General features: G+C 40.0%; 1 protein-coding gene across 3 annotated transcripts in view; it reads right to left on the reverse strand.

Annotated features, from left to right (window-relative positions):
• Positions 1-17,800, reverse strand: part of ttc7b (tetratricopeptide repeat domain 7B) — a 351,966-nt gene that overhangs the window by 297,674 nt on the left and 36,492 nt on the right. For all 3 annotated transcript variants that reach the window (XM_060829465.1, XM_060829463.1, XM_060829466.1), the window contains exon 4: positions 11,884-12,017. In XM_060829465.1, the coding sequence (XP_060685448.1) occupies positions 11,884-12,017 (134 nt within the window). The remainder of the gene's footprint in view (positions 1-11,883; positions 12,018-17,800) is intronic.

Raw genomic sequence — 17,800 nt, forward strand, 5'->3', positions numbered from 1 at the left:
TGGCAACATAGGTCAGTGGAGTGGTCAAGGCGGTTTACGGCACACTTTCCTTCATTGGGCGGGGTATTGAGTACAAGGGTTGGCAGGTCATGTTACAGTTGCATAGGACTTTGGTTCAGCCGCATTTGGAATACTGCGTACAATTCTGGTCGCCACATTAGCAAAAGGATGTGGATGCTATGGAGAGGGAGCAGAGGAGGTTCATCAAGATGTTGCCTAATATGGAGGGTGCTAACTATTAAGAGAGATTGAACAGATTAGGATTATTTTCATTAGAAAGATGGAGGATGAGGGGGGACCTGATTGAGGTCTACAAAATCATGAAAGGTATAGGCAGGGTGGATAGCAAGAAGCTTTTCCCCAGAGTACTAGGAATCACGAGTTCAAAGTGAGAGGGGAAAGTTTAAAGGAGATATGTGTGGAAGGTTCTTTACGCAGAGGGTGGTGGGGGCCTGGAACGCGTTGCCAGCGGTGGTGGTAGGGACAGGAACGATAGCATCATTTAAAATGTTTCTAGAGAGATATAAGAATGGGTAGGGAGCAAAGGGATACAGATCCTTAGAAAATAGGCGGCAGGTTTAGATAGAGGATCTGGATTGGCGCAGACTTGGAGGGCCAAAGGGCCTGTTCCTGTGCTGCAATTTTCTTTGTTCTTTATAACTTGGACCCCTATCACATTAGGTACATTGACTTCAAAGCAAGTTCAGCCAAAGTTTTTGGCCCTGCCAATAAACCACTCTGATCTGAAATATATATAACAATATTACACAAATGTACCAAACAAAAACAACCATTTGGTAGTCCTTTCTATTTATGTCATATCATCAGTATAGGATTGAAATAGGTTAGGTGTGTTAAAGAGTGTAGAAATAACACAAGATAGCTTTGCTTTAAATATTTTTATAAAATGTGATTAGCCACAGAACACAGGACAGACACAAGGTCTGCTCCTGACATTCATGCTTACATATAGGTAGCCAATTAGGGCAGTTGCATGGATATTACAATGGTCCCCACTCTGTCTTCAATTACCCTCCTCTTATGGTAGTGAAAGGGGAACGAATACAACATGATTGCATGGTCATTTCCATAGGTGATTATGCTCTAATCTCTAAAATTCCTTCTCTGAAACTGTGTCTTGCTTTACTACTTTAAGATACTCCTTAAAACCTGCCTTTTTCACCAAGCTTTAGTTGCCAGTCCTTACTGTCATGGTTAGCATGGTCCTGGAGAAGCACAGCAGGTCGGGCAGCAACTGATGAGCAAAAAATTCGATATTTTGGGCAAAAGCTCTTCATCAGCAATGAGGCTGGGAGCGTCCTGGGTGAAGAGATAAAGGGGATGGGGGTGGGGCTGGGATGAAGGTAGCTGAGAGTGTAATAGGTGGATGGAAGTGGGGGTGAAGGTGATAGGTCAGAGAGGAGGGTGGAGCGGATAAGTGGGAAGGAAGATTGACAGATGGGACAGAACATTAAGGACGATCCTTAATGTCATGTTGAATGGTTTAGTTGTTTTGTAATGTTATAGACACAATAAACGTTGTTGGTGATATCACACTTGGTCAGATGCTGCCTTGATGTCAAGGCAAGTCACTCTCCTGTCACCTGGCATATATATATATATATAATATATATATATATATATATATATATATATAGAGAGAGAGAGAGAGAATGCCCAAATTGAGCATTAATGACCACAGATTGTCAAGCATGGGTCTTTGCACCACCAATGTCATTTCTTGATATAATATGCAGTGAATCAAATTGGGGGTAACATCTCTCATAGTGAGGACATCTGGCTTCACTTTTGCAACCTAAAAGCTAAACTTTTTCAAGTGTCTTTATATCCTTTCATAACATGAAAATTAGAACTGTTCACAGCATGCAAATGTGATCTACCAAATATGACTATAATTACTTTCCAAATCTGTCCCTCTTAAAATGAACCCCAGTTACTGCATTGGCTTTTCTAAATGGTCTCATTAGCCTGCAGGGTGATTTTGAGTGATTTGTATGTTTTCAGAGTGAGTGAAGGAAAAGAGGAAGAAAATAAGTTCTCCAGCTTTAGTGAAAGGTAATTTATAAAGTTAATTAAGAAGTGATATAAAGGCAATAAATGACTCAGGACAAATCAGTTCTAAAACAGATCACTAAAACGTAGACATGAAAAGTGTGAAACTTTCCATTGTGCAAGTCTTCCAGGACAGCTTAAACACCAGGGAGACAGGGTTCTGATTGGAATATTACAGTTACCATATGGCAACATTATTCTCAGATCCAAGAATAATTTTCTGTGAAATAATAAAACTGGATGGACAAACTAGTGAGCTGTCCTATTATTCACATCTCCTCTCTTTAACAAACTAGCACTGCTCTCCAACCCGAGTGAGCACGATTAGGCATCAGTTCAATTCCAATGCACCAGTTAATGAAGCCTGGCTTCCTGACATCGGCACTTTGACAAAAACAATTTTTTAAAAACTAGATATCAACCAGATTGAGGATAAACAATTACTGTTCTGAATATAAGTAAATCTGCAGCATCAGATATTCAGTTTTATATATGTCTGTATATCTAAACTACGCAGCTCATGTTTACTCTGTAAATAAAGCATGCCTTCTCTACAATCCTTATTTTATAGATCTAGAAAAATGCCTTGTAGTGAGGGGATTCGACCTTCTCACCTTGTCAACCTTAAAATGTTTGCAATGCAGCATGGCCTGGGGTAATGTGATATCTGTGCTAACGTGCCCAAGACTTATGGGTATGGCGCAGTTCCAAGAATACTCAAGAAAATGCTATTAAGGTAAGGTTGTAGGTTTGCTCACTGAGCTGATAATTTGTTCTCAGACATTTCGTCACCATGCCAAGTAACATCATCAGTGAGCCTCTGATGAAGTGCTGTCATTCTGTCCCAGTGTCTTGGTCTGGTTGTGGTTGGTGATTTCATTTCCGGTTCTTTTTCTGAGAGGTTGGTAAATGGGGTCTATTAACTAGCAAGTGGGAGAGAACACCAGCACTTCACCAGAGGCTCACTGATGTTACCTAGCATGGTGACGAAACATCTGAACAAATCTACCAGCTCAGCGAGCAAACTTACAACCTGATCCACAACCTGAGTTACAAATCTCCAAAACTGCAAACTATTCAGGTAAGTGCGACATGATGCACTTGGGCAGTCAAGCAAGGCACGATATGACGAATATTAGGGAATCACTGAGGATTGGGGGAACTTGGTGTGCATGTCCACCAGTTCCTTAAGGAGGCAAGACAAGAAGATGCTTTGGTTAAGGAAGTATATGGAATACTTGCCTTTACTAGCCGAGGTAAGAAATTTAAAAGCAGGGCGGTTATGCGGGAACTATACAAAGTCGTGGTAAGGCTACAGCTAGAGTATTCCGTGCAGTTCTGAAATCCACATGATAGGATGGATGCGATTGCACAGGACAGGGTGCAGAGATGCAGCACCAGGGTGCTGCCCTGGATAGAGTGTTTTATTTATGAAGAGAGATTGGATAGAATAGGGTTGTTCTCCTTGGATAGGAGGAGACACATGACTGAGACGTATAAACTTGAGGAGCACAGCCAGGGAAGGAATCTTTCCCCTTCGTGGACGGATCAATGACCAGGGACACAGATTTCAGCTCAAGGACAGGAGGTTTACAGGGGATGCAAGGAAAATATTTTTCACAGAAATCCTCACAATAATTAAGTGTTTGTGATGCAAGGCATATAAGAATAGTTCGGTGCTTATTTTTGTCTGGTGCAGACTCAATGGGCCAAAGGACTTTTTCCTTTTCTCTGACCTCTGAGCATCTAGGACTATCCAAGACAAGACAATCAATTTGATTGATATCCCATCCAGCTCCCTACAGCACCATGGCTAAAGCAAGTACTAACTCACTCCTTTGATAGCAGCCCTGCAATTCATTGACTCCATCACCTAGAAAAATCAAGAACAGCAAATGGTTGGAACACCACAAACTGCACGTTACACTCTCACTGACACACCCTGCTGACTCTGAACTACATGGCTGGTCTTTCCAGATCCAGTATTGTTCCAGCGAATATAGTTAGCAAATTACTTTGCCATGAGAGACAAATAAAGATTGAATGGACTCAGATTTTACTCACAATCATTTCAAGTTGCTGACAGCTAACAGATTTTGATGCTGTGAATTTGGATTCATTCATGCACTAATAAGTGGAAGCAATGGCCTACTGGCATTATCGCTATAATAGTTGGTGAAGCTTGAATTAGGAGTCGAATTATGACCATGAAATCATTGATGATTGATGGGGAGAAAACCCATCTGGTTCACAGATGCCTTTTAGGAAAGTAAACTGCCATGCTCGCCTGATCTGCATGTGACATCAAGCTTAAAGCTATACAATTGACTCTTAACTGCCTCTGGGCAATTAGGGATGGGCAATAAATGCCTGCATATGTGGATACTCACATCCTGTGAATGCATCCAAAATCTCCATAACATTCAAACAGATTACATTAATGAGTGAATATAAAAACAAAAGTAGAAAGAGAAGTGCAAGCCTTGATTTTAAAACGCTACAGATGATTGGTGGGCTGCAGATCAGACAGCCTACACTAGGTTTTATCAAGGAATCTGCTTTTTGTCTGCTTTCTACTGACAGCAGCTCTTTAAATGAGGTCAGCCTCTGACATCAGCCATGGCTATGGGGAAATTAGCAGTGAGAAACATTAGTGTCTGAAAAATAGCTGTTTCACACAGACAGAGGAAGGAAAGTACATTGTCACCATCAATTAAACAAACTTGACTCCATCATCCTGGAAATGGGAAGACTCAAGAATAGTACATAAGTGTACAATTATTAATACAAACCAGCTGATCTCCTGTGAGAGACAATCAGAGGATTCGCTATAGTAGCAAAACAACAGCTTCAGAGTTTGTAATACACAATGAATTATTCCAAGATGAAGTTTAATTGCTGTAAATACTGACAATCTTTCCTCAAGAGCTGTCAGCATACCATCAGCTATCTCAACTTTTTCCACTTCCCTCACTTGCCCATTTTCCCTCTGAACGTGCAGCCCATTGCTTTCTCTGTTCAAATCCATATATCATCAGCAAATCTGCTGACAATAATCACATCTCTTTTTGTATCTTGGAATTATGTTATCTTAAAGAGGCTGAGCAGTATCAGCTATTCTCCCTTGAATTCTATCCATGTTATTAACCACTCTGCCACTATTTCCCAAGCTGCTGATGACTTCTTCTCCTTTGAAGATCACTTTAGCCTTTAATCCCAGCGCACCCCTATTCTGCATGGCTTCTTCTTACCTACTCCTTAAGATAAGCAAGGTTCTTAGTAACCGTGTAACTCTTCTTCTGTGCTACTGATCCAATTTCCCTTTGACTCTCTTTTTTGCAATCCTATCCAATCTAGTTATATCAGTGACTTGTCTGATAGTATCATGGTTTTCTACCCTCCTTTTCATTGTGGGTACAATCCTACTACACTTCCAACCTCTCAGGGTGGTGTGTGGATGCTTCACACCATCCTCAACAACCACCCAACCAGTTCCCATTGACCACCAACACCCTGTCTTGGCAAATTCGTAATCACAACAATGTGTATTTATACTAACGTGCACCAAAGTGCTTTAGAGTATAGTTATACCTTATAACTTAACACTGAATCGTGGAAGGAGAAAGCTTACTTGACAAAAACACTGGCAATGAGGTAGGTTTTAAGGAATGTCTAAAGGAGGAAACAGAGATGGAGAGGTCTCGGGACAGAAATCCCAAGGCTGTTGACAGAAATATCAACAATAGAACAATTACATTTAGGGGTGCTCAAGAGGCCAGAATTAGAAAATTGCAAATATCCCAGAAGTTGTGAAGTTGGAGGAGATTAGAGATAGGGAGTGGTGAGTCAATGCATAAATTTAAAAACAAAAACACAAATTTATAAATCAAGATGATCTGCTTTAATGTCTTCTCTGTAGTGCTTCATTTCTGAATCAAATTCATTCGTTCAATGTTCTTCGATGAATTATTATTTAAAGCTAAAATAAATCTGCTGTTGTGCTGTGCTACTTTATATGTTAGTCTGCATAACAGAGCACAAGGTCAGGTTCTTGTTGAAACAGATGTCTTGAAGTATGTTAACAATACTATTTATACAGCTACAACATCACAGACTTGCCCAAAGTCTGAATTCTATGCTTACTGATATTACTGAACATAAATACAGCTGACTGGCTGAATGACCACACCAGACCGACTCCATGACAGAGGGAGTACCTGAGGGCATGACATAAATGCTGCCCTCTTCACTTGCTTCACACTTCACTGCTGAAGAGTCATCTTGACTCAAAACTGTATCTTGCTCTCTCTCTCCATGGATGCTGTCTGACCACTGTGATCTCTAGCATTTGTTGTTTCCAGCGATAATACCACCAGCCATCGCCTCCCCTATTCAGGGAGACTGCAACATAGGCAAGCTCTTTCAGAAAGGTGGAACCATCCAGATATTCAAACAATGTGTAGGCTTTCAGAGAAATAAGCACGTCATGCACAGAGAGGAGGTCAGTAACAGCAGCAGTGCAGCTTCGCAGCACAAAAAAAAACCAATAAGGGCAAAAGAAAAGAAATTCTAAGTAGCTTGATATCTGTAAGAGAAAACCTGCAGAAACAGAGGTTATTTTAAGGAACCCAGGTTAAGAAATAAGTGAGCTGTGCCACCAGTATGATTAAGGGTGATACTTTAATGAAAGAAATAGAACTGAGTGAATGCAGATGTTTGCCAAGGAGTTATAACCATGCTAACTGAACAAGAAATGTTAAAGTGGAAACAGTATGACAGCATTTCTAATGTTTGTAATAAGACTTTTCAACCAGTTCCTGCTCTGTAATAGTTCAGATTTCTTTTGTGTGTGCAGCAAGGCTTTATTTACTTGGGCCAAAAGTACACTGCCTTGTCCAACACAGTCAGTGACTGATCCCCATGGCAAACACATTGCAAAACTAACATTTATGGTCCATCAAGACCAAGTTCACTCTGACTTCTGATTTGGCTAATATGACCAGCACTTAAAAATGTGTTGCTGGAAAAGTGCAGCAGGTCAGGCAGCATCAAAGGAGCAGGAGAATCGACGTTTCGGGCATAAGCCCTTCTCCTAATATGACCAGCAGCCTGTGATCATAGCAAGAATATTACATGCAGCTGGAGTTGGTAACCCTGCTATAAATTTAGGGTTCACATGTCAAGTACAATATGCTTGATTGACTACTATAAATGTATCTCGAATTAAATGTGTGTGTTACCTGCAGTAAACTTAGTGAAATCTGCTTGCAGATTGGAGGCTCCCCCCACTCTCCCTTTGGGATGGCAAGCAAGAGTAACAGTGGGAAATTACTTTGTCACTCTGTTTTCTTAACATGTGTTTTCCAGAATGTTTCCTATGTGCCAGACCCTAGTTTGCAAGTTTTATGCAAAGTTAATCAATGCAAATAAGATATAAACATTGCAAATTTTAATGCTTTGAAGCAACACGCTAGGGAGACTGAGGATACAAATAAAAGATAAAATGCATTTTATGCAAAGCCACAGAAACTAGTTAGATTTTGGATGAATCTCCCACAATACACCGTCAATGGGGTGAGATGTCTGCCTCCACAATACATTGTCAATGATCCTCTGGTAAATCTTTCTTACTCTTTCAATACAACTAGCATTTAAAAATTGGAGGGATAATGGGGAAAAGGCAGGAGTGTGGGACTTGCCAAATTGCTCCTGTGAAAAGTCACATGACACAATGGGCCAACTGGCCTCCTTCTGTCACCATTCTATAGTCTGAGCATTTCATTTTTATTCCATGATTAATTTTGATTTTTCTTTTTACCTCACTGCACTACTTTTCCATGTAAGCATATCTTATCATCCAAACTGAAATATATTGCCAGTATGGAACTTCACTGGAGCTGTCGTTGCCCAGCTAAGGCCATGGCTGAAATATGGTAAATAGCTTTCACGTACCACAAGCACCAGACAATGACACTTCTACTTAATCACTTTCCCATGATGATATTCAACAGAATGACCATCACTGAAATCACTTTCTATCAATAATCTGTGACTCACCATTAAACAGGAACGTAATTGCACCAGCCAAAGAAATATGGTGGCTACTGACAAAGTCAGAATATTATTCTGTAATTGCCTGAAGCCTGCCTATCATCTCCAAGGCAGAAGTGATACTCCCCACTTCCCTGGATGAATGCAGTTCCAATAACACCCGTGGAGATTAGCACAGTGCAGGACAAAGAAGCACATCCCTTTAGAAAGATGGACAGTGCAGTGCAACAGTAGGATCCTTTCGCCAATCTACCATTCAACAAGAGCATGGCTGATTGACTGTAGCCTTCCCTGAGAACCACTGCCTCCTTTCTTAATCAAGAATCAATCTACCTCTGGTTGAAAAATATTGAATGCCTCTGATTCCTCCACTTTCAGGAATATTCCCCAGACTTATGATAGACAGTGAAAACAATTTTCTTCATTTCCATTTTAAATTGGAAACCCCTTATTTTAAACCTGTTGGGAGGAGCGGTGTGGAAATGAAGATGGAAAAGAATCCTGGTGTGATGACATAGCCGTACTTAACCTCTGTTTGCACGTATTGGGTCAGTCATGGATCTGTTGGTGAGGATTATGACTGACATTCTATGGTGCAGTAAATGGATTATAGTGATGAATTTCTGTGGGCAATTGAACTTGAGAAGGACTCTCAATAACCCCTCTGGTTGACAGGATCAAAGATCATTGAGACACCAAAAAAGGCAATGCAGAGAGATTGCTGCTGCTCTCTACACTTCTTGAATTTGTCTTGCTGTGAAGATCACTACCATTGTGTCTCTTGATGGATTGAATCTGCAGTGTGACTCTGGTAGGAACTCTTCAACTCTTGAGAAAAGGCTATTGAGGGTTTTTGCAATGACTTTCTCTGTGGCACACAACAAGGAAACCCTTCTGCAGCTATTGCAATCAGTCTTGTCTCCTTTCTTGAAGTTGATCACAATTATGGTCTCCTCCTTGCAGACGAAGGAGATGAAATGGTTCACACAAGCCAAGAATGCTTCTCTGCCAAAGTTAGAGAAGTTGCTTACAGAGCAATGTCACATTCGACATTGCTGAATCATCTTCAGACAGCCAGGGGAAAACACACAGAGGAGGTTTGGATGCGACGCTATTCTAGTGCAAAATGTTATGTGTAACAGGTTACAGATCAGGCACGATCTGCTTGAGTAGCAGAACAATTTGAATTTCCTGCTTGTTCAAAGTACAGATCTTTTAGATTTAACCAAAACGATTGAATAACATTCTTGGGGGGCACAGTGGTTAGCACTGCTGCCTCACAGCGCCAGAGACCCGGGTTCTATTCCCGACTCAGGCGATTGACTGTGTGGAGTTTGCACCTTCTCCCCGTGTCTGCGTGGGTTTCCTCCGGGTGCTCCGGTTTCCTCTCAGTCCAAAAATGTGCAGGTTAGGTGAATTGGCCAAGCTAAATTGCCCGTAGTGTTAGGTGAAGGGGTAAAGGTAGGGGTATGGGTGGGTTGCGCTTCAGCAGGTCGGTGTGGATTTGTTGGGCCGAAGGGCCCGTTTCCACACTAAATTCTTTAAATATAATATTGCATTCAGCTCCTTTGGATGTTTATCAGAATGATTTTGAAAAAAGTACATTTATCAAGTTTCTCAGCTTTTCTATTAGCTTGACTAGCCTGACAGTGTTTCAGTTAATTGGATCTGCTGAGTCAGAAAATTTCCCAGGGTGATTTACATTGCATATTTAATTAGCTGGCCTAATTTTTTATTTGGTGATTTATAGTTTTACCAAAGGTCCAGCTGAAAATTAACTTGAGCTAAAACCTTTATTATTCCATTTTTGTTGTACTGCTGAAGCCATGAATTATCCTGCTGAACCAGCAATTAAACTGGCTAGAAATGAAAGACATACATTTAAGTTTCATGGCACAGCTCTCTCACAAGCATCACAAAGGGCTTCACTTGAATCAGTGTGAAGTGACAGTTATATCAAATCGTCAAAGTGCAGGTATTGCACATTGTAGGTTCCATAAACAGAAGTGAGGTAATCTTTGGGGGGCTGAAGGATAGCATGTTAACCATTACATGAGGGCACTCTCTGCTCTTTAGATAGTGCAAACTTTAACCTACCTCTGAAGAACTGCCTTATTGGGGGGGCAAGAAGCAAGGACAAATGAAATACGATGAGGACCAGACCACATAGCTCCTTAAATCTGCACCATCATCCAATTAGATCATAGTTCAACTAATATATCAACTTCATTTTTTTTCAGCTTCCTTAGATTCCAAAACTTTCATAATTGGTTGAGCAGTAAAGGTTCACAACACTTAATAAAAAGATTTCTCTTCATCACAGTAATAAACAGATATCCTCATACTTAGAACGTAACCTCACATTCTAATATACCCAGCATCTACCCTGCTTATGCTCTCAGCTTATACATATTAATAAGAGCATTCTTCAAAATCCAAGCAATCTTGACTCAATTCTACTCAAACATTGTCTACAAAAACACCCTCCCATATTTGAACTCTCACTGCACAATCTTAGACAATTATTTCCTTCAAGTACAGACTCAAACATACATAGTACTCCAGGTGTGGTCTCATCAAAGACCTAAGTGCAGCAAGCCCTCTTTGTTCTTGTATTCAAATTCTCTTGAAGTGAAGGACAACACTCTAGTTGGCTTTCTAATTACTTGCTGTACCTACACACTTGTTTTCTGTGAATTATGAAAAAGGATACCCTAATCTCTTTTAATACATAGTCTCTCATTTAAAGTAAGGAAAGGTGTGGGCATAGAGGAAAGAGAATAAAGGAGGTGCGAGGATGAGAGTGAGAAAGAAAAAGCAAAAGTATTCATTGACTAGTTTGTCCCATATTTTGGTGGTACTAATGTGTTTTAGAACTAGTTTTTTTTCCCTTTATTGCATCAGCAAACAGTTACTGGGTTCTACAGTGAGATGAATGGCATTTGGTCTGTTTCTTTGTTATTTTAAGCTGACGGAGGGATTCTAGTTCATTGGGGATTAAGGTACAGTGATTCAATCATCACATTGCAAGAGCGAAGGTGATAAGCAATGACTGTTCAATCTGAAAGAATGTAAAGTGGAATCATCAGCAAAAGATAACTGGAAAATCAGATGACATGTGGAGGATTGAATGATAACAGGAAAAACTTCACAGAATTTTCCCAGAAAAGAGGCAAGCCATCATCAACTGCAGAAACTGAATACTCTGAGATGAAGTAATTTATAAGTGTGAAGCAGCATGACAGTTTCCTGTTTCATTCCACAGGGTGTCAAATATGCAAAACAATAGCAGATGATTTAAACAAGATGTTGAAGAGCAGCATTTCTCACAACACGAGCAACAATACTACTAGTGGAATGACCATATTCTGCCAACTCGTCAGACCTTTCAAGGTGATGTTTAATTTGAACATGTTGCAACTTGAGCAACCAGTGAAAAGCAAGGGCAGAACTTCAACATGAAATAACTCCACAGAGGCTGGTATCCTGTCACCAGGTTCCCCGTTATTTACAGCCAGCTCTGAGTGAACAGGACGTTGCTGTGCTTACCTGTCAGCCATGGCTCCCTGATTGGACCAGATTAACAGTCCCAATCAGGGGACTCATTCTCTGATGTCTACCTGGTTGAACTCATTACAATCACGATAAAGGAGTTTCAATGAAGAACAAAACAAAGAGACAAAATGCACCATGATATATGATATAAAGCAAGGTGAGCCGAACAGCTTTTGTAGTAAAACCCAAGCACATTCTTCTTACCCTTTCAGTTTCTTGTAAGTAAAGCAGAGCTATGTCACCAGCTTTTTCATAACACGTAATTATTTCTTGCTCGGTATCAGGCTGCAGATCATTTCTTGGCGATGCTGCCATTACTAGTTTCTCCAGACACAAACCTAGGGAGACAAAATACACTTAGACATGCTCGCTTATAAACTGTACTGGGTTTGAATGGCACAATGATAAAGTGTGCCAAATTCAGTTGTTTGCTCCATGGCCCAATATTTAATTGTTAACCTGCAGTGAGTCTGCCCAAATCAAGAGAGACTAGAAGAAACTACAAATGGTTTCAGAATCAGAGGCCAAGTCAAGGTTCAAGGCATGCATCTACTACAAGAAAAAAACATGCTAAACATCTTCACTGACATACGTAAAAGGAATTTTAAAAAGCAATGGGCTTATGAAAGGAAATATTAGGAGAGAGAATCAAAATTTGGTGATTTTGATGAGGAGCTTTAAAAGTGGGGAGAGAGTGAGATAACAAAATTAGAGGGGCTTAAAGAGAGGATTTCAAATTTTGGACCTCTCAGAAATGAAAAAAGAAAATATCTTGTAATCTGTCCCTTCTGTAGACTCTCTCATTGTTTTTGGAATTATCTTTCTTTGAAGACAATATCCAGTTACAAAAATAACCTCCTGCGCCTCAGCTCCTAACTGCAAGCTCAAGGTCAGGCCTTAGTCATGAACCTAAATGTTGCTGTATGATCTTCCTGATGAAGGGCTTTTGCCCAAAATGTCAATTTTTCTGCTCCTCTGATGCTGCCTGACCTGCTGTGTTTTTCCAGCACACCTCTAATCTAAACTCTGGTTTCCAGCATCTGCAGTCCTCACTTTTGCCATGTTGCTGTATCATGCCAAGTGTCTTTGTTAAAAATTTACATTTCTCTGATCCAAGCAATTTAGAGGTCTGTGTCTTTGATCTGTATAGATTCAACATCCAAACTCTCTCCCAAGAATATACATCCAGCAGACAACTTACAGGCTCATATGAAGAGAACTACTCCCTACCATAATAGGTGTGGTGACTTTGTCAGGCATTACTAAACAAATTACTCAATATTCTTAGAAGTAATGGAAAACAAATCATGGCTGGGTGACTTGATCAACATGAAGTGTGGTTAATATTACGTGCACATACTTTCAAAAAGAGTTTGATACTTTAGAAATAGATTTGTTAGCAAAGTTAAAATACATGGGATTAAAAGGATGGTTGCAGCATGGATATGGAATCTTCTAAGTGCAGAAGTCAGACAATAGTGTTGAATGGTGGTTTTTCAAACTTGAAGTGTAAAGCTTAGAGTGGCACTCCCCAAGAATCAGTATTAGGACCACTGCTCTTTTTGAGACACATTAATTGCCTGGACTTGGTAAATAGCAAATTATAAAGTTTACAGATAATATAAAGTTCAGAAATGTAACACTGAATAAGAAGGATAGTAACAAACTTCATAGACTGATGTCGTAAAACAAAAATTACTAACAGAGAGGTGTGCAGTGACACAGTTCGGTAGGTAAAATATGGAGGTTAATTATAAACTAAATTCGGGAGGCACAGTGACTCAGTGGTTAGCACTGTTGCCTCACAACGCCAGGGACCCGGGTTTGATTCCAGCTTCGGGCGACTGTCTGGAGTTTGCACATTCTCCCTATGTCTGCATGGGTTTCCTCCCACAGTCCAAAGATGTGCAGGTTAGGGTGAATTGGCCTTGCTAATCTGCCCATAGTGTTAGGTGCATTAGTCACAGGGAAATGGGTCTGGGTGGGTTACTCTTCAGAGGGTCAGTATGGACTTGTTGGGCCAAATGGCCAGTTCCCATGCTGTACAGAATCTTTCTAATCTTAATGACAATTTTATAAGGTGTACAGGGAGACTGGGGGCGTACCTTTGAAAGTTGCAGGATGGGTTGAGAAGGCCGTTAGAAAAGGTAGGTGGAATAATTGCATATTTTAATTTTATAAATAAACAGAACATAAAATGCAAGGAAAAAAGACTAAATGTTTAACAAATACTAGTTAAATTTGAACTCGAGTACAATATTCAATTCTGGATCACCACTCGAAACAAGATATCAAGGGCTTAAAGAGGGTGCACAGGAAATTTCCTGGGTTGGCACCAAGATTTGAAGGGTTTCACATGTCTGAACAATCTGGGGAAGCTGAGTTTGCTCTCCTAAAGCAACAGAAGAGATTAAGAGAAGATTGGATTGAAGTGTTTAAAATTCTGATGGTTTGGATAGTGTAAATAAAGAAAAAAATACTTTCAGCGACAGAAGAATTGGTAATTTGAGGTCACAGATTTAAGGTTCCAGCAAAAGAACCAGAACAAGCAGAAGGAAATCTCTGCAAACCTGATGTGGAGGTGCTGGTGTTGGACTGGGGTGGACAAAGTTAAAAATCACACAATACCAGGCTATCATCCAACAGGTTTATTTGAAAGTACAAGCTTTCAGAGTGTTGTTCCTACGTCAGGTAGCGTCTTGGAAGGAGCAGCGCTCCAAAAGTTTGTACTTCCAAATAAACCTGCTGGACTATAACCTGGTGTTGTGTGATTTTTAACTTTCTTTGTAAAAACACAGCAAGTTGTTGCGATCTAGAATGCATTGCTTTAAAAGTGTGGTGGAGAAAGTTTCAAATTCAGTTGTTAATTTTAAACACGATTTCAATAATTTTTTTTGTTCAGCAAAGGTATTAAGTGAATGGACCAAAGGCAGGTCCATGAATTTATGCCATAAAGCAGCCATGAGCTCAGTGAATGATGGAAAAGCCTCAAGGAGCTGAATGGCCTATTCCTGGTCTTACGTGTTTCTAATATTAAAACTCCAAAGGAAATCAGCTCAATACATTAAGGAATGAAAATGATAGGACTAACAAGGAAATTGTGGGGAGTGAGGTAACAAGATACTGCTACCTATGCTGTATCATTCAGAATTGCTAACTTATTGCATCCAACTGAACCCAGCTGTGAGCAGAGAAAATCTGAACAGTTGCAGTCAAGCAGATATTTAAAATCGTTTACTCTTGTCAAGGACATTTCAAATCCATGCAAGTGTAGGATGTGCAGTGTTGTTTTGAATTCGTGTTGAGTCAACAAGCTGAATTCAGAACAACAGTAGCCCCACCAGCCGGTGAAGCCACTTGCAGGGAGAGCAGCTCTGAAATATGAAGGGGTTGCCAGGCACTCTTGCAACAGCAACTTCCAGCAACTTCGCTCACAGGTTGCCATAGAAACTGGGTTGTTAACTACCACAATTTATTCATTTTTTTAAATAGCACACCACAGTAAAATATTTTGACTAGAAAATGCTCAGCCAGCAGGTATTTGCCATTTGCACTGCAGAAAACTCAAAATGCCCCATTTCTGTTCTCTTATACATGGTGATGGTTTTAATCAATTTCTTTTGTTGCCATAGAAACTTGATACGAGTAGACAAACCTTTCTTGAGAAAAACAACAAAGCCACAGCATCTCAAATGTTTCTTATAAAATGTAACTGCAGTGATGTTTACAACCCTCCAGCAGTGACTTCAATAGCAGAACTAATTCTAACAACTTACTGCATAATTTGGAACATCATTCACAACAGCTTATACAAACCCCTCTAATGCAGAGAACACTCGTTCCCTTCACGGAGAGGAAATAAATGCCAAATGTAGTGGGACAATTCTGAAGCGGTGGTTGAAAACAATCTTTTAAAATAAAAGATTATGGAGACCTTAAGAGGGACGGAGAAACAGCAAGGTTCTTTAAAGAACACTCTAAGAGAGGGGTCAAGGTAGACAACAGTTCTGCAATCAACTATGGAGCAGGGAGCAATTACAGTGCAGGCTTGAAAGCTGAGATGAGGAGCTAAACGAGCTTGCAGGTTAGGAGTAAAACATGGCAAGTTTTGTAAAATGAAGACAAAGACTTTCATCAGTCAGAAACAGAGACAGATGAGGACAGGAGAGATTTTGAATTAGATTTAACACAAAACATAGGTCATCTTGTAGCATATTGCTCAATTCAGAAAACTATATGGCAAAAAAATGGTGTATTTAAATACAGTGCCTTTCACAATGTCAGGAGTTCCTAAAGCATTTTACTGTTGACAAAGTATATTCTAAGCATGGTCACTGTTGGAAAAACAGGAAATGTGGCAGTCTACTTATGTACAACAAATTCCTAAAACCAGTAATGTGGTCATATTCAGATAACTGCCATTGAAAAGACAGATTATATGATAATTCCCATCCAGGTGCCCAAGGTAAAACTCTCTTCCTCAAAATAATCCTATGGGATCTTTTGCATCCACCTGAGAGGGTACAGGGAGCTTTGAATTAATATCTCAACCAAGCAATAGGAAATATAGAAACAGCACAAGGGTTTTAACCACCATGAGTTGAGGTAATGAAAGTGGCAGGCAAGTTTGAGTTGACGGTACATTGTCTTACATGTCATCAGGAGGTATCAAGAACATGATTGTGGATGATTGCGGATGGCGCTGGCCAGACACAACATGCAAAAACAACAGTAAAACCTCAAAGAGTCTATCCCGGATACTACAGAAAGATTAGTAATAAAAGCAACATGTTGGTAGAAACGCACAGTGGCAATCTTGCAAAGGAAGATATATGCTGAACTGCGCAGAGGTGAGGCATCGGAAAAGGATGGAGTGAATTACAAATAAGATGAAGGAGAAGTTGAGAGATTATCTGCTTTGTCCAGATTTTCTGACCATATTTTATGCTGACTATAGATATAAGCGCAAGTGAAACATTTATTGAGATCCAGCTTCTTGACAGGTATATGGTTGATACTAGGGAAAATGAGAGGACCTCTAGGACCATTGCTGTCAGACAGTTGGGAATTTTTAAGTGATATACTGGGAGACAAAGTAAAAAGTGAACGATAAAACACTTTTCTAAAAGCTTATTGCAGGGATGCCTGAGCCAGTCATGATTATGCCACATTTTGAACATTGTATACAGTTCTTGTCACAAGATCAGAAGGATGTGGAGGGTTTGAAGAGGGTATAGGTATTAGTTATGAGGAGTGATTGAACATAGTTTGTTTTCACTTGAAAGGCATAGGGTGAGGATCTGATAGAAGTTTACAAAATTATGAGAGGCGTGAATAGTTAAAGTCTTTTTCCCAGGGTAGAAATTTCCATTAAAACAAAAACTAACAAACTGTGGATGCTGGAAATCAGAAACAAAAATAAAAATTGCTGGAAAAGCTCAGCAAGTCTGGCAACTTTGATTTCTCTCCACAGATGCTAAGGTTTCAGGCCCAGCGACCCCTCCTCAGACCTGAATGTTAACTGAGTTCTCTCCACAGATGCTGCCAGGTCTGCTGAGCTTTTCCAGCAATTTCTGTTTTGTTTTAGAAATATCAATTACTAAGGAACACAGGTTTAAGGTAAAAGGAGTTGAGTTTAAAAATGTCAGGGGCAGGTGATAAGTGCCTGGAATGCACTGCCAGAGGTGGTGGTGGTGATGATGAACACAATGGTCAACAGGCATCTTGCCAATGTACGAATAGAGGGATATAGACAGCAAGAGGCAAAAGGTTGTTTGATTAGAAAAGCATCAGATGTTGGCACAGTCTTGGTTGACTGAAGAGGCCTGTCCCTGTGGTGTATTGTTTTTGTTGTTCTTTGTTCTTTGAAGAGGAATTAAATGTTTTTCTTTCGTTTGTTTCTGAGAAATTCAAATAAATTGTACAGTTCTTTTTTCGGTTTGCCTTATGATGGGTTGCGCTGCAAACATTTAATATAACGAGATGTGTTTCCAAGAGGAAATTAGGGAGATTTATGCCAGGTTAGGAGTTGTAAACAGGTTTTATGGAAAAGATAAAGACAATCACCAACACCAGATTGCCTACATATTCACTACCAAACCAGGACAGATCTATTAAATGC

This window comes from Hemiscyllium ocellatum, chromosome 8, assembly GCF_020745735.1.
Source record: "Hemiscyllium ocellatum isolate sHemOce1 chromosome 8, sHemOce1.pat.X.cur, whole genome shotgun sequence".
Taxonomy (NCBI): domain Eukaryota; kingdom Metazoa; phylum Chordata; class Chondrichthyes; order Orectolobiformes; family Hemiscylliidae; genus Hemiscyllium; species Hemiscyllium ocellatum.